This window comes from Cupressus sempervirens, chromosome 11 (assembly GCF_028749045.1).
Source record: "Cupressus sempervirens isolate cs-2001-9-10 chromosome 11, ASM2874904v1, whole genome shotgun sequence".
NCBI lineage: Eukaryota > Viridiplantae > Streptophyta > Pinopsida > Cupressales > Cupressaceae > Cupressus > Cupressus sempervirens.
This window is the reverse complement of record NC_143128.1, coordinates 742,650,344-742,677,158: the sequence shown is the minus strand read 5'-3', so window position 1 is coordinate 742,677,158 and position 26,815 is coordinate 742,650,344. Positions and strand designations below refer to the sequence as shown.

At 37.0% G+C, this 26,815-nt stretch overlaps 1 protein-coding gene across 1 annotated transcript in view; it reads left to right on the top strand.

Moving 5' to 3' along the window:
* Positions 1-26,014, top strand: part of SMU2 (RED family protein) — a 76,791-nt gene extending 50,777 nt beyond the window's left edge. Inside the window, exons 9-14 of the mRNA XM_089811930.1 lie at positions 23,852-23,920; positions 24,022-24,108; positions 24,215-24,254; positions 24,356-24,714; positions 24,873-25,289; positions 25,407-26,014. Coding sequence (XP_089668056.1) covers positions 23,852-23,920; positions 24,022-24,108; positions 24,215-24,254; positions 24,356-24,714; positions 24,873-25,289; positions 25,407-25,685 — 1,251 coding nt within the window. The 3' untranslated portion in view covers positions 25,686-26,014. The remainder of the gene's footprint in view (positions 1-23,851; positions 23,921-24,021; positions 24,109-24,214; positions 24,255-24,355; positions 24,715-24,872; positions 25,290-25,406) is intronic.
* Positions 26,015-26,815: the final 801 nt, after the last annotated feature.

The following is a 26,815-nucleotide window of genomic DNA, read 5'->3' as shown; positions in this document are numbered from 1 at the left end:
GTTAAAAGAAAGAATAATAAAAAGAAGAGAATAGAATTGGAAGACTAAAATTCGAAAATTATAATAATACAATTATTATAATTCGAACATTATTATAATCTTATTTGTAACATTACTTATTAATTATTATATTATAATGGTGCCAAAAATAATTTTATTTATTAAATGCACGTATATAAATTATTATTAAAATAATATGACAAAAGATAAATTAAAATCCTTTAAGATACATTTTATATTTTAACCCAAAATTATTTTAATTAAATTATTTATTAAATAGCTCATGTGGGTCCCGCAGATATATTTTGTTCCAAGTCACTAGGTCTTCTACCCATCTGCTCAGTGATGGTGATGCTCTTGCCTAATTCTTTTTTGACAATGCTTCCATCCCTTCAACATGCTTCCTGCAAGGAATTTCTCCGTAATTAAATTTAATAATCATAATAGTTAACCTTCATCTTAATTCCTTGAGTTCATGATTAACGATCAACTAACATGTCATCTTCACTTGAAATCAAAACGACTATCTTACCATTTTGTTAGATTATAACAAATTAAACTGCCAACTGACTTCATGTGAACCTCAACGGCTATAATTCAAATTAGGTCAAAAATTGGGATGTAACATACCATTCCCCTTGTGGTTCATCGTCCTTGATGAACTTGAAATTGCAACGAACATTATAAAGGAGTATTTTAAATTGGAATGTAACGTACCATTCCCCTTGTGGTTCATTGTCCTTGATGACCTCTACAATTTAGACACTAAAGAATATTCCAAATACAAGATATATATATATATATATATATATATATATAACATTGTGATTTCTTTTCTCAATTAGGTCAAAATGAAAATCATAATTGAAACTCAAGTTCCATTTTTACTTAAAAGTTTCCAAAAAGATACTTGCATGGTAACATAAATTTAAGCACATGCTCACCTGAGTTCTCCTTACCATTCTTGTGGTCATCTTAGCATCAATTGAGTTGATTCTATTCCGTATTCCTATCATACTCATGTAGACACTCACCATATCATTAGTTCGATTCCATATTAATATGTTCATTTAAGAGAATTTTCGGGGTTCAAGGACTAAAAGTAACATAAGTATTTAAAATTTGAAATTCTTCAACTGACAAGTTCAAGATCATAACTTGATCATAATTTAAATCATTCATACGTACCATTTGGCATATAGCCCTCATTCATGGATAGATCATCCTTCCAAACTTACAAATTAACAGGTTAGTGAATCCATGTTTTTCCATTGTAACCTTGGCCTTCTTGCCCATCTTATCACAATAGCATTTCATGATAGAATATACACTTCATCTCCAAGGCAATATACATCAGCTCATTATATAAGGTCAACATTGCATATGTATTGTATAGCAGTGTGTCAAAGGGTAAAAACATGACATACTATGCAAGATCATCAAATCAAGATCATAAGCATTTGAAACAATTCATAAGATTCTCATCATTCTTTTGTAAATACTTGGAAATTCATCTTTTCCATTTCTATGATTCAGGCTTTCATGCCCATTTCGTTCAAGTTTACATCTATAAAGAAGCATTGATAATTCCAATTATGGAAGTGTGTTTACTCCTTACTGGAGCACATAATGATCTTGTTGTTTAACCAACATCAGAAAGGATCATGGTTCACAGTTTTGTTTTCATTCAGTTCAAGTTCAAATAGGTAACAATTTATTTCTGTCATTAATTTGAGTTGACAAACCTGATCATGATGGATTTAGATAACATTTTATCAAAATTAATATATCAACTGTGTTTGGATTGCGCAAGCCTCGGCATCTGGACCCATTTTAACCTTTTCATTCTCGACAAAGAATGGCCCTCCCTCCAGGGATAAGGCATATGTATCATTTTGGTCTTGCCATCTGAGTATTCAGGTGGGTTGAAGTCCCAACAGTTATTCGACAAAATAACTGAAGCGTCTGGACAATCAACAAAGATCAATTGTTCTGACAAATCTGCCTAATTCCACCCTGGCCAAGGATTTCAAATTGTGGGTTTACAACCTGATCTCCACCACTCAACTTGCCAATCCTTTTTATCTTTTTAATAGTTTATACATTTGTCCACTTTATATCATTTCAGCCTTCTTGGCTATTCTGAATGATTTTCCAGTGTGATTTTTCAAGTTTTGATTGCAATATCTGTTATGCAAAATAAATCTTTTTCATCATATACATTTCAGTTTTTCAGAAACAGTGCTGGACCCAAGGTTTCAGCATTGAACCCAACGCTCTGATACCATATGTAACATCCAGTTTTCCTCGGGTCTAAATTAACAACTAACATACTCAAAGAATACAGTTATTACTTTGTTTCATAGGAAGACAGTTATATCATTCATGTTCATGTGAATAAGATTTACCATTAAAAATTAGATAGACAAAATGTCTTAACTAAAAACTTGAATTACCATCAAATGAAATTACTATAGAAATTGAAAACCACATACCTCGGAAAACTGAGATCGAATTCAAACTAGGGATGCTTCTGCAACCACTCGGGTTAGTCCACAAATACAATATAACAATTTCACTTGACGACTATCATCTAAAAACCGCTATCTTAAAATCAAATGATAATAACAATTAAATACTTCTGTATTTTAAATTAGGACATCACATACCATTGTATCAATTAGGGCATCATTTACCATCGGATTATTTAGGGCTGTTGATACCGCTATATCACTTAGGGCTTCCGCTATCATGGATTCAATGAGGGCTTCCAATACCACTGATTCAAATAGGGCTTCCAGTACCACGGATTCAATTAGGACTTTTGATACCATTGATTCAAATAGGGCTTCCAATATCACGGATTCAATTAGGCTTCCGATACTACTAATTCAAATAGGGCTTCCAATCCCACGGATTCAATTAGGCTTCCGATACCATTGTATCATTTAGGGTTCTAGTCATCTCTTAACTAATTAGGGCTTCAGATTCCTTTCCTTTCGATTACTTAATTGTGACAGTATCTCAAGATTAGAAAATATACTTATATTTGTTATTCATGAAAGTAAAATGACGGTAACAATGAAATAACTCAATTTAACCTTACCTCCTATATAAGAGTGATAATACCTGTTTCCGATAAACAATTGAATGTATGACTTATCCTTGTCCGATGCATTTCTGGCAACTTAAGGAGAGGTGAAACATTGTTAGGGGCTTTACCACCCAACCTCAGACCCAATCTTATCCCCACATGATCTCTTAACGAGAAAGGCCCTCACTACCTGGAATAGATAGGGGCCATCTTGCCATCCACTGGGCATCCTGGTATTTAACACACCATATGACTTGGTAACAGGAGAATACAATATCAGGATCAAGCATGAGCTAATAATAATTGATTATTCAAATCTAATTTCTTGATTTTGTTTACAGGTTAAATCTTCACCTCTTCACCATTCTTTGGCCTATTTGCCAATATATTCTAATTTCTTGCCTGGTAATATGTTAAAGCTTTACAATCATATGGATTCATTCAAGATTATCTTAGTTTCAATGGACTGTATAATTGGTGTAAGCTCAGGATCATTTAGATGATTGGATTCATAAAAGACCTCGGATATCATTTCTATTCATTTCTTTGCTCAAATTAATCACTAGATCAAAGATACTTATCTACATATATGTTTCATCAGGCCAAAGTCTCATAAAGCCTATGTAACACATACACTATTTTCTCTTAATTTATACCTCTTCACCTTTAATGGCATCCTTGCCGGTGAGTTCCTTGGTGTTTGAACATTATGACATCTTTTACACTTTTTATTAAATGCATGGAAAGAAATATAATAAGATGGACAGGTTCTTTGATTCATGGATTTTAATACAGTTTTACATCCTCTATAAAACAAAGACATTCTCATGATTATTGATAGTAAACAAGTAGCATGATAATGAATTCTTGTAAAGCTATGTCTAAGGATCTATGTCTTATTACATTTTGTCCATAATTCTGATCTGACAACAGTATTGACTCTATCAAGGATAAATGAAATATATAAATAAAAAATTCAGAGCTCGGATTTGATATGACCTTCAGTATAAAAGACAAAACAACAAGTATTAAATAGTATTTAATCGTGACCTGTAGCAAGGGATTTCTTACTCCCGCGGCTGGATATAAAGATTATCCATGGAACCCTTTTGCTCTGAACAGGTCGACGGTGAAGAAGAGAATAATGGAATTCAGCCTTCAAAAGACTCTAAGGTCGGGTATGGAAACCCCACGGCTTGCTTTGATTTCTGTGGCCAAGATGGAAAGATGAAATCAGTATATGTAGTAAAACAAATCGATTTGATTTCAGTTGTTCAAGAAGAGAGTTACGAAATTGCAAATAGGAAAAGTTATATTGAGAGCCTCTAATAGCAAGGAAAAATTATGGAAAAAGATTGGATTGATATGATTATGAAACTTTAATATAAAGTTTTAACTTGACTTATTGACTTCCTTCAGTTACAAGAATCCATTCGAATTCCCAAGAAGTCTATACAAAACATAAATTCGATTAAACATGCTAAACAATAATCAGTTAAAAGAAAGAATAATAAAAAGAGGCGAATAGAATTGGAAGACTAAAATTCAAAAATTACAATAATACAATTATTATAATTCGAACATTATTATAATTTTATTTGTAACATTACTTATTAATTATTAAATTATAATGGTGCCAAAAATCATTTTATTTATTAAATGCACGTATATAAATTATTATTAAAATAATATGATGAAAAATAAATTAAAATCCTTTAAGATATGTTTTATATTTTAACTCAAATTATTTATTAAATAGCTCGTGTGGGTCCCGCAGATATATTCTGTTCCAAGTCACTAGGTCTTCTACCCATCTACTCAGTGATGGTGATGCTCCTGCCTAATTCTTTTTTGACAATGCTTCCACCCCTTCAACATGCTTCTTGCAACAAATTTCTCCATAATTAAATTTAATAATCATAACAGTTAACCTTCATCTTAATTCCATGAGTTTGTGATTAACGATCAACTAACATGTCATCTTCACTTGAGATCACAACGACTAACTATTTTACCATTTTGTCAGATTATAACAAATTAAACCTCCAACTGACTTCATGTGAACCTCAACAGCTATAATTCAAATTAGGTAAAAAATTGGGGTGTAACATATGTTCCCTCCTCCAAAAAGCTAATAATGTTGACTGCGACATCTTGCATTTTTTAACATCTACATCAAAATTTGAGGATATAATGGTGTGCATGTAAGTCTTTACATTTCCTGAATAGTGCTTCCCGTTTTCGAACAAGAAACAATCTAACAGCTGAAGAATTAAGTCATTGCATTCAAGGTCAATCATAATATAAATAATCTCATCTCTGCCATCATACCTAGAATCTTAGCCCATTTGGCTAACATAGGGTCTTTGTCATTATATAATCCCTATAAATTTTTCATCATCAGCTGCCAAACTTTCCTCAACACCACATCATTGTAGGCTGTTGTATGAGATGTTATTCGCATAATCTCGCTGAGACATGAAGCAATTGCAAGCCTCACATCTTTATGTGGATGTTCCATAAACTTGGGTTAGACCAAGGTAACCATTGAGGGTTGTAAAGCCCAATTTGCGAGCCTACAATGTGTCAGCTCTACATTTGTCAAATATGTTTCTTTCTCTTCCAATTTGAAGAGCATCATTTGAGGATTCCATGTGTTCTAATTGCAACCCAAATACGTATAGCCAACCAAATTCTTTTTCTTTCTACAAGTCTCTTAGTTGAGGACCATTAAATGTATTTTTAAATTCCTCTGAAAAACAATGCTTTTCAAGTCTTCCATTTTTTCTAGGTGGAGTTGTAACAAAGTAGTTTATACTAGATTATGTGGAACAATTTGTTTTACAAGGTCTTTATTGAAGAGTATGAGCAACAATGATCATAACAATGATAACACAATACTAAAATTTACTGCAAGTTGAAAGCTTCAATACGTTCAGAGTGCTAATGCCAATGTTTGCACTCCTACAAATCCAGTTAATCCACGAACCATCAACAATGTTCTTGTCTTTGGTTCTACTCACTTTGCTCACTTTCTTTAAGCATATAAAGTTAAATACTAAAATATTTTCTTCACAGTTTTTAATAAATTGGACCACCCGCAGTATGAAAAAATAATCTTCAAGGTAGCTCGATAACATTTATTATCCTTCTCAATTCGGCTACATGAGACATGCATTGTGTCCTACGATGCCTATAGGTAATGTTAGAAGACTCCCACTTAGTCGTGCACTTGCAACAACAAACACCAAATTAAATATTCACCCTGCGATAATTAGCTACGACTTAGAGAAATCGATATTTATGCAAAAAACTCGACTATGGTCCGTTTCATGTCTTTGTGGCATGTATAATCTATTTTCATTAAGATCTCGATTAAAGAAATTTCAGTCATGAACTATAGTTCATAGTCACACAGAAAATTATTTTCAAGCTCTGTTGCACATTTAGCACTATCGACGGTAATATGCTAGGTGCGATGAGCACGATCTTTTATTTTCTCCTTTATTAATTTGAGACCAACCACTTTCGCAGTAATAGCTCCACATCAAGGTTTCGTTACATTTCTCACAGTAGTAATAGGGGAAGAAGCCATTTTGGATCTTGATAATATTGCCGCTAAACTCCAAATAGCCTAACACTTATGGATTCTCCTGTCTTTACTGCAACTCTATTGACACAAAGATCAAGCCTCCCGACAAAGGCACAAGTTGTGTATGTGCTTGCAAAGATTTGTTATTTCGTCACCACAATTGCCTTTGCATAAACTCTGCTCTTTGTTTTTTGCAAAAAATGTTCGCATTCGATTCCTCCAATATAGAAGTTGACTTTCACTACTTTTGAATCTCCCCTGACTCAACAAATTTATACAGGTTTATCTCTCTAATAGCTTCTAAGGAATACTTTCCAAAAGCCTATCCATTGCTACGATAGTACCAAATAATCTCGTTTCAATGTCTATGCAAGCGGCAACTTGTCAGCCAAAATTCCAAGCAAAACCTTTCGCTTTGTGTTTATTGGACCCTTCACTTGTTAGTTTAGAAATGCAAGAGTTACGTAAATTTCCTCCAGATATTGCTACCAATTTTTGAGAATGATGAACTAGATCAATGCTATAGGAAGCTCTGCAATCATTTTTTTATGTTTTCAACTCTCCAGAATTATTTACTTTGACATTGCACGAAGATTTCAAATGAACAAATCCTTTGTAGACTCGGTGCCTTGTTTTCTGAAGCACGATATGCTCCAAGCCTTTGTCGTTGTTTGTTGTACCTTAATTAGGATTGTTGGCGAAGACAAATTCCCTGCTCAAAACCAACACCCATACTATTTGTCTATTTACACACTTACTTGCAATAGGAAAAACAATCTATGCTCCACGAAGTTTTTGGGACAAGGACGTTTTAGGGGACGGGAATGGTTTGAAGCCAAAATTTAGGGGACGGGACCTCAAGGGACGGCTATAAAATATACGGGATTTTAAATTTTTTATATATGGACAATTAGACTTCTTTAGAGATATATTTCAAATATGCATATCATAACAATGATAAAATTGATAAACCATTGACCATAGAATACATGGAAATTGAAAACTATCAAGATTAAAATCAAAATGAGAATATGATATGATGATATAATAATATGATATATCCGAATATTGCATAAAATTAGCAAAAATGCCCGAAGGCTCCAACTATCAATCTATCATTATCATGCATGAAATCAAAATGACATAATGAAAGTAAATACTAGAAGTGTAAATGAGATGTCCAACTCTATAATAATCAAAATCAATAATGTATCTGAGTATTTGCAAAGCGGAAAGCCAAATATATGGCTGTCCTCTAGGAATCTAAATCTCTATCTAAATCAAGATCATCGTCAGTCTCTTCCTCTGAATCACTAGCAGGTGTAGGCAGAGGGTCCTCATCCAATGGAACACCAAGCAGCTGAGGGGGTGCGTTATCCTCATCAATCTGCAATGCATCCTCAGGATTAACATCCCAACCTAGTGCCGGAGTCTATCGATTCTCAAGACTCTGTCGCTCCTGTAGTCGCAATACACTATGAACAGCCACAAGCTTCTCCCATTGTCTAGAGGTAAGGTTGTTCCTCATGACCAATTGAATGAAGCTATATGTATACCAATTCCTCTCTGCAGCAGAGGAACTCGCAACCTATGAGAGAAGACGGATGGCAAGGCCTTTCAGCTCAGGTGCATCTCGACCATGCCATGTCCACCATCCAATCGGGTCCTTTTGAGCTAATGTAGCTCTATCAGTCCTCGCCTCTGGTCTACCAAATGTTGGACCACGAAGACTAGCAAAGTCAAGCAGGGCCTTGAAGAAGCCCTCCTTCACCTATATTGAACAAACAAAAATTAAGAAGTGAGAACTTAGAGTTTATAAAATTTTACAAATAAAATAAATTTTTTAAAAACGTATTATAAAATCAAAATTCTTTAACATAAATTAAGCTCACCTCCTCATCACTAGATGGAGGCACTCTCTCGAGCCTTGGTGCATACCATTTTGGATTGATTGCATAGGCTGCCATATGAAGTGGGGTGTTCATAGTGTTCCACCTTTTCGTTACCATGGGCTTAAGATGCTCCTCATAGAACTCCAAAGTAGGTTACTTATCTTTAACAGCTTGCTTGATCTGCCCAAGCATGCTATCAAAGGTCTCATAAATCTCTTCAAGGCTAGGAGAGTTAATATCAACATATCTAATGATCTGCACAATAGGGTCAATGAAGGAGCAAATGTATCTGCAAATGAAAGAAAATTGCAAGTGAGAAACATCATATGTTAAAAAAATTAGCAATTGCTTAAATCAGAAATGTTTTTATTAAATCAGCAATAACAATTATGATGTCAATTATTTAAGTTTCTTACCTCATTGTGGTCCACCAATTCTCATCCAGGATTCTTCGTCTAACAAGTCTTCCATCTGAGGTGCTTGATTCATGGCATCTATTCCACTCTGCATTGACCACCATGTATTGTATTGTAAGGCCTCTTGGACCTCAAGCATCCTCTCCAACAAAATGAAGTAGCTAGCTTATCGAGTCTCCACAGGCTTGAGGAATTCTTTGTTGGAAAATGTCCTAAATAATGCAAGAGATGTGTGATGATTGCAAATAAACATTTGCACGTCTCTAGCTTTAGACATCGTAGTCTTTATCCAATCAATTTTCCCAAAGTCCTTCAAGGTGTTATTCAATGCATGTACACAACACGGGGTCCAAAAAATGTGTCTATAGGTGCTCTCTACTATCAATCCAGCTGATTTACACACCTGGGCTGAATCAGTGACTACTTGCACAACATTTGAAGCCCCTACCTCTTCTATAGCATCCTTCAAAATCTGAAATTGGAAGGATGCATCCTTTTTTTTTCCGAACAATCAATGGCTCTAAGAAAATAGGTCCCTGTTGTACTAGTGACAATAAGATTGATGAGTTGCCGATGTTTGATATCGGTCCAACCATCCATCACTCATCCATGTTTGTCTCATATCCTCCATCAAAATGTTTACTTTTGAGTACTCTTTGTCAAGGATAGTGGTGCGTAATTTAGTCTCTCATGGTGGTACAAATGAGGGACCAGCAGCATAAATATCTTTGCACATTTGTTTATAGAATGAGGAACGACAAACATGGTATGGTATGCCATGAGCAACAAGAAATCTACCAATGGACTCTTCAACTCTCTTTTGCTTGTATGTTAAATAAATCAGCCACATTGGTATCTCTCTTAGTCTTGGCCTTTCCCTTCCCTTTACTAGCAGTGCTAGTGGTAGTCAATGAGGGTGTGGGTGTGCTACTCGTAAGACCCCCAGATTTCAATAACTCCCCCTCCACATACAACCTATTGGCCTCAAGTTTTTCATCATCCTTAATTTTTTTTGCAACCTTTCACCCCTTGCCCACCTATTTATAAAAGATGGCAATACACTCTTGTGTAGCTCCCAAAATAATGCTTCTTACATATATGACACTCCCATTCCCTACTACCCCCTAAATTTTTCTTCTTATTGTTGTCTACTTTTGTGGCAAATTGTAGGAGAGGTTTCTTAGGGTTGAATGGGCCTTTGGCATATTTTTTTTGGGCTTTGGAAGGGCACTCAATTGGAGTAGGCATTGCATCTTCCATGGGGACATCTGCATTAGGCTTATCATCCATGGCTGCCCTAGGTCTTTTTCTTGGTTTTTGTAAATGTGACACTTGAGTTTCTTGCATGGCAACATGCATGCTATCACTACATCCCTCATTTTCATTGCTGCTCATGTTTTTGCCTTTGGATTTTACAATGTTTTATACTGCTGCAAGTTATGGAATTTTTTTTTTCAATGTTCCATTCAACATGCCCTCTCTATGTCATTGAAAAAATTGAAAAATGACAACAAACAACAATGAAGTTTGAATCAAACAAAAGGAAAATAAAAAACATACTTGGAATGAAGTAGAAATGAAGGTAAATCTTGCACCTCCAAAACACACTCCTCTTTTGTTGTTGCTGTTTTCCTCTTCCTCTTCCCAACTTGCAAACAACTCCAAATGAACAATGAACTCCAATTTTAACTATTTAACAAGACACATTAGGGTTCCCCTAGTTTAGAAACATCCAACATCCATGTGGACCCTGGGCGGAATAGAAAAAATAAAAAATAAACATTTTTTTATGACTTTTAAGTCAGCCTTAACGGGCTGGGAAATCGGGGACGACGTTGGCTACAGGGTATGGTCGAGGGACGGCAATGGAGTCCTCGGTACGGGATTCTGTACCACCGTTTCTGTGCATTTTTTTTTGAAGTTTCGGGGACGGCCCCCTTTTCACCCCACTCAAGACGTCACAGGGTATGGCTAGAATTGGTACTCGCGTCCCCGTTTTGTACCTAGTACAGGTACGAGGGTAAAAGCCTAGGGGACGCGTCCCTATGGAGCATAGAAAACAATCCTTCAGAAACAACGTCAAACCAAGCTTCGATATGTACACCAATCACTTGAATGATCTTTGTCTTGGATTAGACTTAGTATGCCATCTTTGATGTTCGGTTGTAGCTACTCTGTGCAGAGACTTTGTTCACAGCAAATATCAAACAAATGCTTTAATGATGCTTCATTTATGTTGTTTCTTCTTCCAGCTGTGTAGAATATGACACGGTAGGACAGGAACTCACGCCACTCCCACTTATATTCTTACGAAGTAGTTACAAGCAAACAAGCTGTTGGAATTGGATGTAAGGGCGTAGAATTTAACTTCTTCCATTCAGAGATATGTATTTGCGAAAAAATCACCTAGGTCTATTTTCCCCATATTTAGATCAATTGGTAAACTGAGGAAGTTCCACTACCACCTTAAATTAATTGTTCTTCTTTTTCCCTCGACAAATTTCAAGACTCAATCTTCAATAATGTCCGGAATATATAAATCTCCACTAATTTCACCGTTAAATAATTTCTAGGTAATTATATACTTTGTTGCTCGGTGACTTGTGTTTTGAATATCAATGATGGTCCCTTGGCTTACCATACCATCCAATATCGCACAATTGTGGAAATCAAATATTTATCAAAATCCTGATGTTTGAGATGATACTTAATATCAATGTTAAAACTACGATTCCACCAAAGCAAACTTCAGCATCCAAAAAATTCACACCACAGCTAAGAATTTTCAAATTCTCAAATCTTACAAACTCAACCCCGTGCCCATTTGTTTTTATTAAAACTATATTTAAGTTACTGCAAATAGTCAACCCTGTAGGCTGGTAGGATACACAAGCTCTGATACCACTGTAATACCCTGACTGGGTATTGTTCTCAACCCGTCAAAAATGAAGCCACAAAATAATGAACAACAATTGCATGTAACAGATTTTACCAGTTATTCAACCCAAATCAGCAATTTTCTCAATATCACAGATTAAACAACCTCAGATTTGTTATGGCAATATACATCAGCAATACAATAACTCTTATTACCACCCAAATCCAATCTTACAAACAGAGATACAGTCAGATTGGAAGTACTGAAAATCATAGATACAAAATAAGTACAAGTGAGACACCTGAAATGACACCTCCACTATGATGTGTTTTTGTTCACCATCTTCCAACTTGTGGGTTTTCGTCCTCCAAGCGGGTTGAAAGCTGAAGCTTCCACTTGACTCTCTAGGAGAGCTCAATATCCAAATCAAATCCAAGCAAATATCCAAGCGTGCTGGAATGAGCTCCTCTTTTTAAACATGATCTGATGACCCTTCCTATTTCTCTGCTCGTCCCTTCATTCTTTATTCTCTTTTGTCCTTATTTCCACTTAAGAAAATACAGCATTATAATAATAAAGTGACATGCATTTAATTTGAAGGTCACTTTATTGAACCATAGATACCACCCAAGCTCTAGAGTCCATGTGCAATAGCTGCACCATGTCCGATACTGAATCCTGGAATATGGGATCCTGCTAACTTACTATGAATAATAAGTGTCCCGTAAACTCTGCTAAACCACTTTGCTTGGCTTGAAGTTGCACGCACCGGGGTCCAAACCAGCAAGGATCTCTCTAAAACTTTTGGTTAGCCCAAGGCTGCATAGCAGAAAGGGCTAACGATATGACAATGGTAATGAACTAGAAAAGGGGACATTACAAAAAGCGTTGGATCATAAACAAGTTTATAATAAAAAACACTCTTTCATATGATATTATGTTAAGTGAAGTTGAAGCTGCACTTATCGAGGCAATTGCTACGGTTCGCCTCATTAGTTTCTAAAAAAAACTAGAAAAATGTGTCAAGGTAGATGGCCTAAAGTGGTCTTTAATGATATATTGGGCAAACATAAAAAAGACATGGATGCAACAAAACATCAAGTAGATGAGAAAATGGAATATTCAGTTCAGTATGTGTCCCACAAATAATAAAGAAATAAAGATCTTTGTTATGGAGAAATTCTATAAGAGAAATTGGGGAAACGGGCTTGGAAGGAGAAAAACCTATTATATCAGCGAGTTCAACCCCACATTGGATCAACACAAAAAGCATACATAGTGACCAACATCTCTTGGAGAGCTAAAAGTCTTATTGCACAACTCTTATTGCACAACTCATAACCAATTCTCATCAACTGCGATGTGAATCTGGGAGATGGAGGAGGCCAAAAAAGTCTTGGGAAGAAAGAGTTTCCATGCCTCGCAACTCTGGAAAGGTGGAAACTAAGCAACACTTTATGTTAGAATGTGAGGCGTACAAGGATATCAAATTCAAATTTGTGGATATTATATCTGGCAGCGCATGTCACAACTTATTCAGCGAGGAGAACATTGAGAAGTTAGTTGGGCTAATCATCAGTTTGCGCAAAAAAGAACAAATCTGTTAAAGTTGGTTTAGTTGGAAGGCTGTCCCATAGGCCATATTTTGCCTCGTGGACGTTAAAAATCATCTATCTATCTATCTATCTACCTGTTGCTAGATACAACTTAATTAGATAGATAATATTATAAGTATGATGCAGAGCTATGGAAGTGATCTTTATTTGCAAGGTTTCACCAACTCATCTTAAATGGGTTATTATATACTAGCTTTTTGACTTGTTGCCAGAAACAAGTTCAATAGACTGAGACAAGATTGTAAGGATGAAGCAGAGCAATGACTCTAGTTATTCGTCTTATAATGTGTCATAGACTCACAAACTGGAAATAACCGGATAAATTCTCTCAAAATTCAGCACATGGTATGCAGATTTTCTACTCCTAGTTGTGAACTTTGAAGTAAATTGTCTCAATGAAACTTCAATCAAAATAAGAATAAGTCAAAATTGAAACAATAAACACCAGAAATACCTGGAGAAAACCCTTCAAGAATGAAGGGAAAAACCCTACCACACAGCAATGCCTTTCACTTGATGTGATATAAATAACATAAAGAGAGACTCTTCACATTCCAACTGAAGGTGTCTTCAATAACTCTATCCACCTTTAAGAAAGCAAAATAAGGAACCATCTTGTAAAATGGCATTTTAATTGGTAAAGTTATATCTCAAACCATCTTAAAAATTTTACTTTTATGAAATTTGTGACTCAGGGAAAAAATTATGGCAATCCCATAAAGGGGAGATTACAAGGTGGGGGTTGATGTGCTCCCATCTAACAACTACTATTTTTGACTCCTTTCTTGATGTTTACTGTACAGGGTAAAAGGATACTTATCACATGTACTATAGTAAGATATAACACAGAACATATACTTTATTCATATACACAATATGCATTCCAATGCTTACAATATGATTATGATGATGCAAAGTCCCTTCCGGACGGTGTACATATACTTTCTCGAAGAGGTGACTCAACCGTCACGCGCCTTTTTGGATACAATTCTACTCGTCGGCTACAATATAAAATTTACTGATAGCATCATCCCCCCAAAAAAGTAAAGTCGTCTCTGGACAACAATTACAAAATTATCGAGACAGATTAACAAAATGGAATACATTAACTGTGATTAACTATAACAGGATAGATCTTTTTCCTTCACATCACATTCCTCCCGTGCCTACACTAAACTGGTCTCCAAAAACATGTTGCATCTGTAGCCTCTGCTAACACAATACTGTCTCCCTAGCCAATCTGACCTTGATAGCTATGCATGCCGCCTTCTCTGTTGTATGGTCATATGGTATCTTTAAATTTCCTGTGAATTTTGTTCACATGTTTTATCAAGACCATATGGTACAGTACTTTCCTCATACATATTCACCTTGATCGTACAATGCATTTATAGAGTCTTTAGCTTATTTGCTCCAATACATATTATAATTTCTCAATCCCCAATAATATAATTTCTCTTTTCTTATACTTTATTTACATTTATTTTACATATATATATTATTTATCTATTATTTTTATATTCTCTCTGAGTTGTTCGTCTATGGAGGTGGAGGTGCATTATTTCTTCCATGGTAGATTTTCAGTTTCGATCTATTCACTGCATCAGGCACTTCCTTCCCGTCGAGCGTCCATAATTTGATTGCCCCATTATCGTCAACTTCACAGATCTCGTATGGTCTGACCCATTTAACTTTAAATTTGTGTGGACTATTCTCGTTACACCCATTATACTTTAAAACTAATTGCCCTGGTTGAAAGTTATTCAATTTCAAATGTTTGTCATGCCATACTTTTTGCCTATTCTATGTAACCTCCGTGGCTCATTGTGCCTGCAATCGTTGCTCATCAAGTTTGTTTAAGTTATACAATCTCTCCTTAGGCTTTCCATATCTCCCAGTTTGTTCTCGATCGCGATCCTTGAACTTGGTGCCATGAATTCCGTCGGTTGCCACTCCTTGCCGTCAATAACTGTATTCTTCATTCTAGAACCTTCACTCTGTACTATTGAAGTTTTTATTAAGTCCTTACTCTTTGTTTCCTATGCATACCGTACAATGTGTTTTCGTTGTTGCTGATACCTTTCTACTAAATCCGTGGTGCGGTTTAACCTTTCTTTCTGTGTGGTCCGTTCACTGTGTATTGTATGGTGGAATCTTTCCTTTTTTTGGGTTCGTACAGTAAGTTCTTCCTCTTGTACTGGCCATATAGTATGTTCTTTCCTTCAGCTTTAGCTGTAACTGTTTTTCCTTTTTTCGCTTCTTTGTATTCCTTCAGACATTCATTTTCGTCTTCTTTATTACCTTCGTCGACCCTTAACATATTACAGCTTAGAAAGAGCTCGTAGTCCTCCATCTACTAATGGAGTAGGCCCTTCATCGAGTCCAAGTTATCATCGGTAGACCCTCCTTCCAGTCTCAATACTCTCTTTTCATCAGGTTCCCTTCTCTTCATCCCCTCCACCTTCGCTTCGAAATCCAATGATGCTACCTCCTTACCTATCATCTATGTGTGTAAGTCGATTACAAATCTTCGGCCTCCGCATTCCATGGATAGGGTATTCTGCTTCCAATCATGCTTCACCTTTGCCTGTACCAGCCAACCCTGTCCAAGGATGGCATCATACCCTTTTCTTTTTAACAAAATGATTACAAAATCCAATAAGAATGGTTGCGTTCCGATGGTTACCGGTTGCGTCATCAGGGTTCCCAACGGCTTGATTCCGTGTTGATCTGCAGTGAGTAACTGAAATATAGTTTGCCACAATGTAGGTTGTCCCAACTTTTGTCATATATCCTCCGGTAACACGTTTACTTTTGACCCTCCATCGACGATTGTGTTTGTGAGTACGGTTCCCAGGGTACCCATCTCTACTACTGTAGGATGTCTTCTTGTAGTGAGTGCTAGTAGCAGTGGGTCTGTTGCAGTCGCTCCGCTGCCATCCTTTCCCGTCTCTTACATTGCTTTCGAGAGTGGTGTCATGTTCAGTATTGCCGTCCGCAACTGAGGCATTGTAAGGTCATTTAATTTTATAGGAACTTCCATTTGCATTACCTGCTTTACAATGTTTTGTTCTGCCAGGTTTCTCCCTTAGCTGCTGATAGAGTCTTTTGTTTGTAATTTCTCTATTTCCATTTGTTTTTCCAACTCCGTGCGTGCTTGTTGCAACCTCTTCTTTTCTTCCTCTGCATCTGGGTACATTGCCTTCGTTGCTTGTTCGCGAGTGATGGCTGGTATCTTCTCATCACATGTTTCGATGCTTAACAAGTTCACCCCTTGCTTATGGCATTTTGAATCCTCGTGGTCTCCTGGACCACACTATCTACATAACAACTGTGGCGTTTCCTCCGTGATACAGTCTCTGGCAAAGCGTGATACAGTCTCTGGCAAAGTGCCCCCAGAGGTTGCATGCAAAACATTGTATCATCGACCATCCCCTCAAGTCGTATTGTATCCAAATTTGGCCTCCATTATTGTTAATTTTGTTATTGTTACCACCTCATCCGTGCCAGTTATTGTTACGGTAACCTCTTGAGGTTGCATCATTAGTTGTGTTAGTTCTTGCTCCTGCAGTGGACACTTCCTACATCAGTAATGCTTGCTGGTGTCCCTTTGTCTTCATATTGAATGGGCATTCCTTTGTAGAATGTCCCGCAATCTGGCAAATATTGCAAAATTGTTTTTCAAGTATGAGCCCTTTACGTGGCCCTCCTCCTTACAATCTGTGCACCACAATTCCCCTTTCATCGAGTCAAGATTGTTTTTGAGATTTTTAAATTCCTCCATCATCCGTAACATATCTTTCCGCAACGCTCGAACTTTCTTACTTGATTCTTCGTTGTTGCTGCTACTTTCAAAAGACGAATTGTCTGAGTCCAATGATTTGTGCTTCTTCTTTTTGCTCGTCTTTTGTTCACTCTCCAGATCCATCGCCCGATTATTCGCATTTGTGTACGATGCTGGAGGTACAATCTTCATTTTCTTCTTTAGTGTCAACCGTAGCCCTTCAACAAACCATCATTTCTCCAATCCGTCAACTGGTGGGCTCTCCATCTTCCCCACCAACTCTTTCAGCCTTCTTGCATATACACGGATTGTTTCATTCTTTCCCTTCTTTGTATTGTATATTTTTGCTATAATTTCGTTATCGTCCCTTAGTAGTCAGAACTCTGCTATGAACTCCTTCCTAATGTTTTCCCATGTAGTTAATTTCTGAGGATCAACATTTGTAAACCAATCAATTGCTACACCTGTAGGGTCGTTGGAAACTACTGGACCTAGTCATCCTGGTCAGCTACACCGTTTGTTGTCCATATTGTTTTACATGTCTTGCAGTGTCTAATTGGATCTACCGTCTCGTCACCATTGAACTTTGGCAATTTTTCTTTTGGTCTTTCCATTACTACTTTCTTCTAAAGTGGTGATGCTTGCTACACACTGCATTGTTTTGAGTACCTGCATTGTTCTAAGCACCCGCGTTGTTCTGCACAACCGTGCTGCTTCAGACAACCACGCTACCCGGTGAGAAAAGATCTTCGTCAAGCGAAGTTGTTCCATTCTCTACTTGTATCCGTTTGTTGGGTGTGTCGGGAACGAAGAGTTCACTCCACGCTCGTGCTCCTTGGCACTTCGAGCCGTGCAAGTTACTTGCCTTCTGTTCGGATTCTCTACCCTTGGCATATACAAGTTAAGGAATTCCTCCCTTGTCTCTTCCACCAAATTCAATCGTTGTCGAGTCTCTTCTAGCAATTCTTCGGCATTCCCTCTATCTATGCTCCTTCACCCCCTCGGTGTCCGTCGTTAAGTTGTTGAAGCTTCTGTTTGCGCTCTGCCTGTTGTGCTAAAATTAAAACTTCCTGTGTTGTGTGTATTTCATCCTTATCTTTTATCTTATTCCTATCCTTGTTAAGAAGATTCAACATTAATCTTCATAACACTTCCTTCGTTCCAGGTTCGACTGGCAACGATGCCAAATGTTTACCATACAGGGTAAAAGGATACTTATCGCATGTAGTATAGTAAGATATAACATAGAACAAATACTTTATTCATATACACAATATGCACTCCAATGCTTACAATATGATTATGATGATCTAAAGTCCCTTCCGAACAGTGTACATATACTTTCCCGAAGGGGTGACTCAACCGTCACGCGCCCTTTTGGATACAATTCTACCTATTGGCTACAATATATAATTTAGAACACTTGACGGCTTGTTAATACTCGTTTGGCTGAATGCTCGTGTACTTTTCTTAGCTTAGATGCGGCGGTTGGGGTTTTCTGCAAGTTCCCTGCCCTTTATTGATCAAAGAAATTGGTACAAAGATAGATATGTACCAATACCACTAGCAACAAGAATTGAGAAAATCAATGGCAGTTTAGAAAGCCATCAAAGTATGAAATCTCAACATAAACTATTGTTCTAATGAAAATTTTCAGAATGCTATATAAGGCTAGCCTAAGACATGAAAAACTTGAATGATATCGAAACAGATATGAGCTTTATACAAGTGAAGATATGAGAAATGAAAAATAACGATTGCAGATATTTGACTAGTCAGAGTTGGAAGAGGTACGATTTCTGTGGAGGCTTGATTTGAATCAAGGCTTGCGTAGATAAGATCCTCAGGTGCTACCCAATCATCAGTCAAGATCTGAAATTGCAGCCATGTTGGAACTTTCAATAGCTGTCACAGCACTTTCAACAAAAATGTCACCGTCACCACTATAAGTAGAACATTGCTGATGCAACAGAATCACCAGTTTCTCCCTCCTCTTCTTAGCTCGGGGCAGAGAGGGAGCTGTTTCTGTTTGCCCTTGTCACTTATGTCATAATAGGAAGGCTTTACATGTTCTGGTTTTAGATTCTAGCAAGTGAGTCAAGATTATTAATTGGAGGGGCATGAGGAACTCTCCAAGCAACTGAGATGCAGCCATATTTGGAAACTGCATGTAATCACACAGAGAAATGAAGTATTTCAGAGCCATGGGCATCTGGAAAAATTCAGACCATGCGCAGATTCTGTACTTTAAAAAAAATAAAAAAATTTGTCAAATTGAAGCGTCAATAAAAATGTTATCTCTAAAACTACGACAATAAATCTTCTCCTATGGCTTAGAATAAAAACTGGAGAGGAACAGAAATAGAGCAAACAAATGGAATATGTCAAGGAGTTGAATCGACACCTATGCCTACATTTAGGATTGATTACACTTAATATAAGTGCACATCCATAGTTGCTTAATTCACCAAATAAAAGGTATTTTTGCTCTCAACTAAAAGGCCAAGCATCTAAAAAAGAACAGAATATGAGTCATCTGTGTGTGTGTGTGGGGAAGGATTTGTTCCCCAAATTTAGTCTAGCTTTTAGAATCTCAATCTTCCCTTTTGAAAAGCACATTGTCAAAATATTTGGAACTTGCTCCTTAATTTGGTCTTTGAAGAATTCACATCAAATATCTATATGCTTGGAGGGATTATGAAATATTGGATCTCAGAGAGCTCGATGCAACTTTGAATATCACAGTGGACTATAGGTGGCTTTCATGTCCCCAAATTTTAATGTACTAATTAAATTAAATTAATTAATTAATTGGTCCCAGGATTTAAATAATATAATAAAAGGACCTTTAATTAGTTACTTTAATTAATAAATATGGGGCCCAAGTTAATAATATTTGTATTTGTGGTTCCGATTGATTTATGTATATCTTAGACCCATCTTTTATTTAATTTGTAGGTGTTGTTGTATTGACGTTACTTGTAAACCCTTGGGAAATTTTTTGGTAGGGGTATTTAGGACTGATTGTAGGTAGTTGTTTAGTATGCGATTTTGGATTATTTGTTTGTATTGCAAATTCCTGTTGGAGTTTTGTATTGTTCGTCATTTCGAAAGTGAAGGATTTTCCCTACTTGGCTTTCCAGTTTCATTGGGATTCAACCCTCACCTTATTCTGTTCTATACTCTTGGCTCGAATTTGGCAAGTCGGAGCATTATTTCTGTTGCCAATATCATTGTTGTCTAGAATATATATTGATTGCAATATATCGTAGTTGTTCTATGTTTGCATTGATATCTTGGTGATTGGACAAACCCTGCATTATCAATGAAGGAAGTATAATCCCTCCAGCCAACCTTCATTCACTCCTTTTCTCCCAACACTCATCATTCCGTACAGTCACCTTCCCTCACCTAGTACAACAGACTATCCACACTGTCACTGTATGGACGACTAGCAACTCTGTACAACTTCCCTATCTCTCACCGTACGACCTACTTGATCTTATTGTACAATATGCTTGTTATCACAGAGATTGTCTCCAGACAGAGATCCCCTTTGGACCGAGATTGTCTCCGGACAGAGATCCCCTTTGGGTCGAGATTGTCTCCGGATAGAGATCCCCTTTGGGACGAGATTCCCTTCGGGCTGAGATCGCCTTCGGGACATCACAGTGGCTTCAACATTTGATTGATTTTGGGCTATTAAGTTGTGAAGCTAGATGCCTTTACTACTAGTGGAAGCTGCTATTTAATGTCTTAGCTGAAGTGAAAGCTTCTATTTATTGTTTCTTGCTGAACAAGATATCATACTTGACCTTAGGCTGAAATAAAACCCATCATAATCTACAAAGCCATGCAACATTAACTCTTTCTCTACATCAGACCTCAATTCCTAACTTACTAAGTTCTTTGCAACCTCATCGTACTTGTATGGGTCTTTTTTGGGGTGAGTCCACCTTTTGGTCCATCAAAAGTCCTACAGGGGCACCTCAGATTCTTGGGTGATACCTATGCAAACTCAAGCAAGCCAAGGAGGAGCACAAGTCACTTATTGAGCCACCTGGTGTCTTCTCCTCCCACCCACCAATAAGTGCTGCCCAAAAGAAAATAAACAAAAATATTTTTCTTTTACAGACACTTGTATTAAAAAGTTGAATACCCAATTTCACCTTTAACCTAAGTTACTAATTCGGATGCAGATCCGGAAGCGGATGCAGGAGTTTTGTTTTTGGTACAGATGTGTTTGGAAACGATCGATATATATATATAGACACACACACACACACACACAGGAATTGGAAAATCTAGATGAAGATATAATCAAACAAATCTGGCTAGTCTAAACAGTCCAGAACTGGTCAGAATTAAACCAAATCTGCCTCGATTGGTAATCATGTGACATGTCAGATGAAGATCTTGTGCCCAGCAAGTATCGGTTACCCAGGATGCATATAAGGGCTTGAGAGAATGGATATTCCACTCTAAGTAATGGCGATTAGTATTGCAAGTATGTTGACAACTGTCAACAACTGATCCTAATGAATATGAACATGATGTAGTCGTAAGTTGAATGTCTAATGTCCTGACTGTCGTTAACAACCATAAAATGATTGGAAAACAAGGTTGTTTATGATCCTAAACTGTTTAAGTGTATGTAGAATAAAATTTTAAGTGTGCTTTAAGTGCTGTAAGTGAAAAAATATATTAAAAAACGTCTTGATTGATATATATATATATAGACACACATAGGAATTGGAAAATCCAGATGAAGATCTAATCAAACAAATCTGGCTAGTCTAAACAGTTCAGAACTTGTCAGAATTAAACCAAATATGCCTCGATTGGTAATCATGCGACATGTCAGATGAAGATCTTGTGCCTAGCAAGTATCGGTTACCCAGGATGCATATAAGGGCTTGAGAGAATGGATATTCCACTCTAAGTAATGGCGATTAGTATTGCAAGTATGTTGACAACTGTCAACAACTGCTCCTAATGAATGTGAACATGATGTAGTGGTAAGTTGAACATCTAATGTCCTGACTGTCGTTAACAAAGATAAAATGATTGAAAAACAAGGTTGTTTATGATTCTAAAGTGTTTAAGTGTATGGAGAATAAAATTTTAAGTGTGCTTTAAGTGAAAATATATATTAAAAAACGTCTTCCTTTCTTTTCTGGGTGACTTTTTTATGGAAGCCTGTGGATGGCATCTGAGTGGCACCCACGGGGCACCCTTCTGCCTCCACATACCCATACATATCCGCTTCCGCATCCAGGGCTACAGCGCACGAATCAGTATCTGAGCCTTTAACTGATAAAATTGTGATAAGGGCATGCACCATTAAGGTTTGTGTGGTTTCAAAGGCCTTAAATTGGGTTTGGTGGTGGTGTACTTGAACCCCGAACCCATACTCATTCCTAGGACAGGCAATTTTGCTCAATCTGTAACGAGTCTAATGAATCGTGCTTAATAATAATAAAGCACATGTTTGCAATAGCTGTGTGAATTTTGTCGGGCAAAGGTTGTCATTGATGTCAAAAGTGCTTGTCAGTTTTGTAATTGATGTCAAGGTATCTAGAAGTGTGCAGTTACTTAACGACTGATCATTTGGGTTTTGGAAAGGCTGTGAAAAGCTATGTTTGATAGCTCTCTTAATGTATCATCAGGCCCCGCTCTTGGTGGTTTCTGATTGTATTTCACATATGTTGTTGTCTAGAAGTATCTGCGGAATGTTTCTGAGGTTTGTTGTTCAGAAACAATATGTGCACTCAGTGGCACTGTCATGATGTTTGGCTCTGCATTCTCCTACATTTGAGAGTCGTGGCTTGCAGTTTGGAAGTTAAGTAAGGACACATATGAAGTATCATATTCTAGACTTTTAGAGTCTGACTTTCAATATACATAAATTTAGAAGTGATAGAGTGCGTACTGTTCTAGTTGGCCGACTATGCTGATGTGCTGGATTGATGCACCAGAGGATTGTAATGTGTGTCTTCCAGAGGATTAGTGTTGCTATTGAGCTTAATTAAGATGAATATATGAACCATGGTTACCCAAAAACTTCATTATAAGAACATGGACAGCATATCAGTCCCTGCACCCACAGTTTCTGGGGACTATATTTTTGTATCATAAAACCATTTCCATATTCAACTTTTGTGTACCTGAATTTGTTTGGCTCCATCCCTGTATCTGTACTGACACCCTTGTATCACATAGGTAACAGTGATTAGTTTTATAAGTCCATGAGCATCTGAAGATGCCACCAGTGACAGCAAGGCTGGGATTCCCATGGGACACACCATCATGATTGGGCTTAGTTATATTGGCCTTTGGGGATTGCCAGCGAAATCTTCCCTTACTAATTCATAACATTGCTCTTTATTGGGAGGAATGCATGTTTGCTTTTATGATACTTGAGCAATGGATGGCACTGTGATTGGCATGCATAATAATATGCTTTATTACTTCTGTCCTTTGCACTTGTATTGAAGTTTGGTTTTGGCAGCATAAAGCCTATAAATATATTTCATTTAATAAACAGTCTGAGACTTGACGTTCTAACAACATTTGCAGGGAGAAGAATTCCATCATGACATCCCAACAACAGTTCATAGAAGCAAAGCAGATTGTCCACCTCCTCAGGTTCATTTTTTTGAATTTAGTGAACACTCAGTTTTCAGGATCCAAACTGTCATTGAATTTCATTCATATAGAGAATGTTGAAATGTGAGTTTCCATTACAGGAAACAGTCACTGTTGGGGTAGATGCATCTGTTCTTGAGCGTATTGCTAAGATCATGTCTTATCTTCGTTTAGGTTCCTCCGGAAAGGTTTGTGTCTGTTGTCCACCTTTCTTTCTCGTCTGGAATAAACTAAAAGGATTAGATGAAATTTATGAAGACATGCATGGAATGAGTCCTTTCAAATATTCTATAGGTTTTGAAGAAAAAGAGGAAAGACAAATCTGAGGGCAGAGGTAAAAGTTTAGAGCTGCTATTTAATTCCAAATATGCTTCAAATATTTTTCTTATTCTAATATGCTTCCTCGTTTGTGTTTTTCTTGGGTATATTCTGCAGCCAAGGTGCTCCAATCCTTGGCCAATGAAGATGGGATCAATTATGAAAAACAATCAAACGTTGTTGATGGTTTCTCTAAGAAACAACAAACCCGAGAGATTCTTCCTCCACCTCCTCCATTTAAAGATCATCTGGATGCAAAAGAACTACAGTCTGTAACTACAAATGCCCATGAAGAAGATGATATATTTGAAGGAGCTGGCACTGACTATAATGTTCCTGGTACTAATCAAATTCAGAGTCCTCTTTCAGAAGATATGGAGGAATCCCCCAAGGATGGGGAAAGGCAATCATACTTTAATGACGTTTATGGTCCACCACTCCCTTCTGAGATGGCTGGCCAGGATTGGCAGCAACAAGTGAGTGTTAGAAACAATTATGTAGCATAAGATGCTAAATTCTGATCTCACTAGTAGAGTTATATTTCCAATCTCAAAATTAAAAGCCTGGTTTTTTTTTCCTTTGATGGTGTTGCTGATAATAAAACTGATAGTATCATCTAATATTGTCATTGTAGGGTGGGTATGATGCTATTCAAGGACCAGCACTGCCGGAAGGTTATCAAGGAGAATGGCAGGACTATCCTCCACCACCACCGGAACAAGCAGCTGGCCAATGGGCTCCAGAATTGTTGAATTACTCTGATCAGTATATGCACAGTCAAATACCAGATTATAGTGTGCAGGCAGGAATGCTCTCTGCCAAGGATCCTAGATTTATGACACAGGAGGAGAAGGACCGCGGTCTTGGATCAGTGTTCAAAAGAGATGATCAGGGTCTTCAGCAGCGGAGGGAAAGAGACATACGGGAAAAGGATCCAAACTTTATTTCAGAAAGTTACTCAGAGTGTTACCCTGGCTACCAGGAATATAACCGGGAGATTGTAGATAGTGATGATGAAGATGACTTATCAAAAATGGACATGGGTGGAAGGGTAAGACACACGTGCTTTGAGTAGAAAATGTTTTAATGCTAAATTGTGTTTAGTTGTGATAATCCTTATTCTCAATTCTGACAACTTTCTGAGGCTATATCTAAACCTTTTTTGCAGGCAAAGGGGCGCCTTCATCGTTGGGATTTCGAGACGGAAGAAGAATGGGCAAAATATAATGACCAGAAGGAGGCAATGCCTAAAGCTGCTTTTCAATTTGGAGTGAAAATGCAAGATGGACGCAAGACAAGGAAGCAAAATAAAGACCAGAAGCTCACTAATGAATTGCATAAAATTAACAAGATTTTGGATAGAAAGAAAAAAGATAAGGCAGATGCTTATGATGATGGCGGCCATTATGATGATGAAATACAACCAGGGAAGAGGCTTCGTTTATAGAAACTCTGTAGAGGTGTTTGTATGTTAGTTTTTATTGATCCATGTAACAGTAATCTATTATCTGAGAAATATAACAAAATTGCCATGGATGTGTGCATGCAAGACTATGATGAAAACATGTCACCATTGCATTTCATGCATGGCACATAAGTTTTTTTTCTATACAAATTGCTTACCATGTACGTGTTGCATGAGGCATTTTAATTCTTAAAGAGTTATACCCATGTTGCACAGCAACAAGGGCTTCGTATATTTTGACATGCACTACATTCAGGTCTGTCCATATTGCTAATATTATAGCATTATTTGTAAGATATTTTAACTCTCAATTGGTGTGTATTGATTTTTAATTTGTTTCTTTTCTGTTAGAAACAAAGGTTTTCTAGGGAATGGTTTTTAAATAATACAAAGACCACATGTTGCAGTGAGAATTTAACTGCATTGTGTATGCATTATGATATCTGGCAGAAAAAAATGTTCTAAAGATGCTAAAAATCAAAGTCATCATCACTGTCGTCACCAACAGATGCACTGTGCAACAGGTAGAATGTTTTCCTAGATGCACATTGGCATATATAAGCTACGAATATGTCCAAAATGGGTGAACTAAAGGATGCAACCCTGGTATAGACGCATATAGCAGATTGTAAATGCCATGCAGTGAAAAACATATACTTTCCTTACAGGATTGAGCCTTGGCCCTGCCCATTTTTTTCCTTCAACGTTTTTTTTTTCAGCGCACAAAATTAATAAGCTAGTGACTTTTTTAAACTTAGTCTGCATGTTAGAAGCCCATTAGAGATGGAAAGTCAAAGACTCTACTAAAGTTTATAAATAACAAATACTCCGTGCCTTTGAAAACTGAACCAGAAGAAGTATCAGTTGAAAAACTATACTTATGGGTGTGTTGACCAAACCAAAATACAACACGTTCAAATAGCTATCTCATCCATTTTACTTTGGAACTAATCAAGCCAAAAGTGCTTCTGATATTTGGAGCAATACATCTCCTTATCGGCTATTTTTTGCATGAATTAATGTTCGTGGCTAGAAGAAAGTACCTCTTCAGGCACTCCACACTTCATTAATGTTGACTTGTTCTTCTAGTGATTATGTTAGACATTTTGATG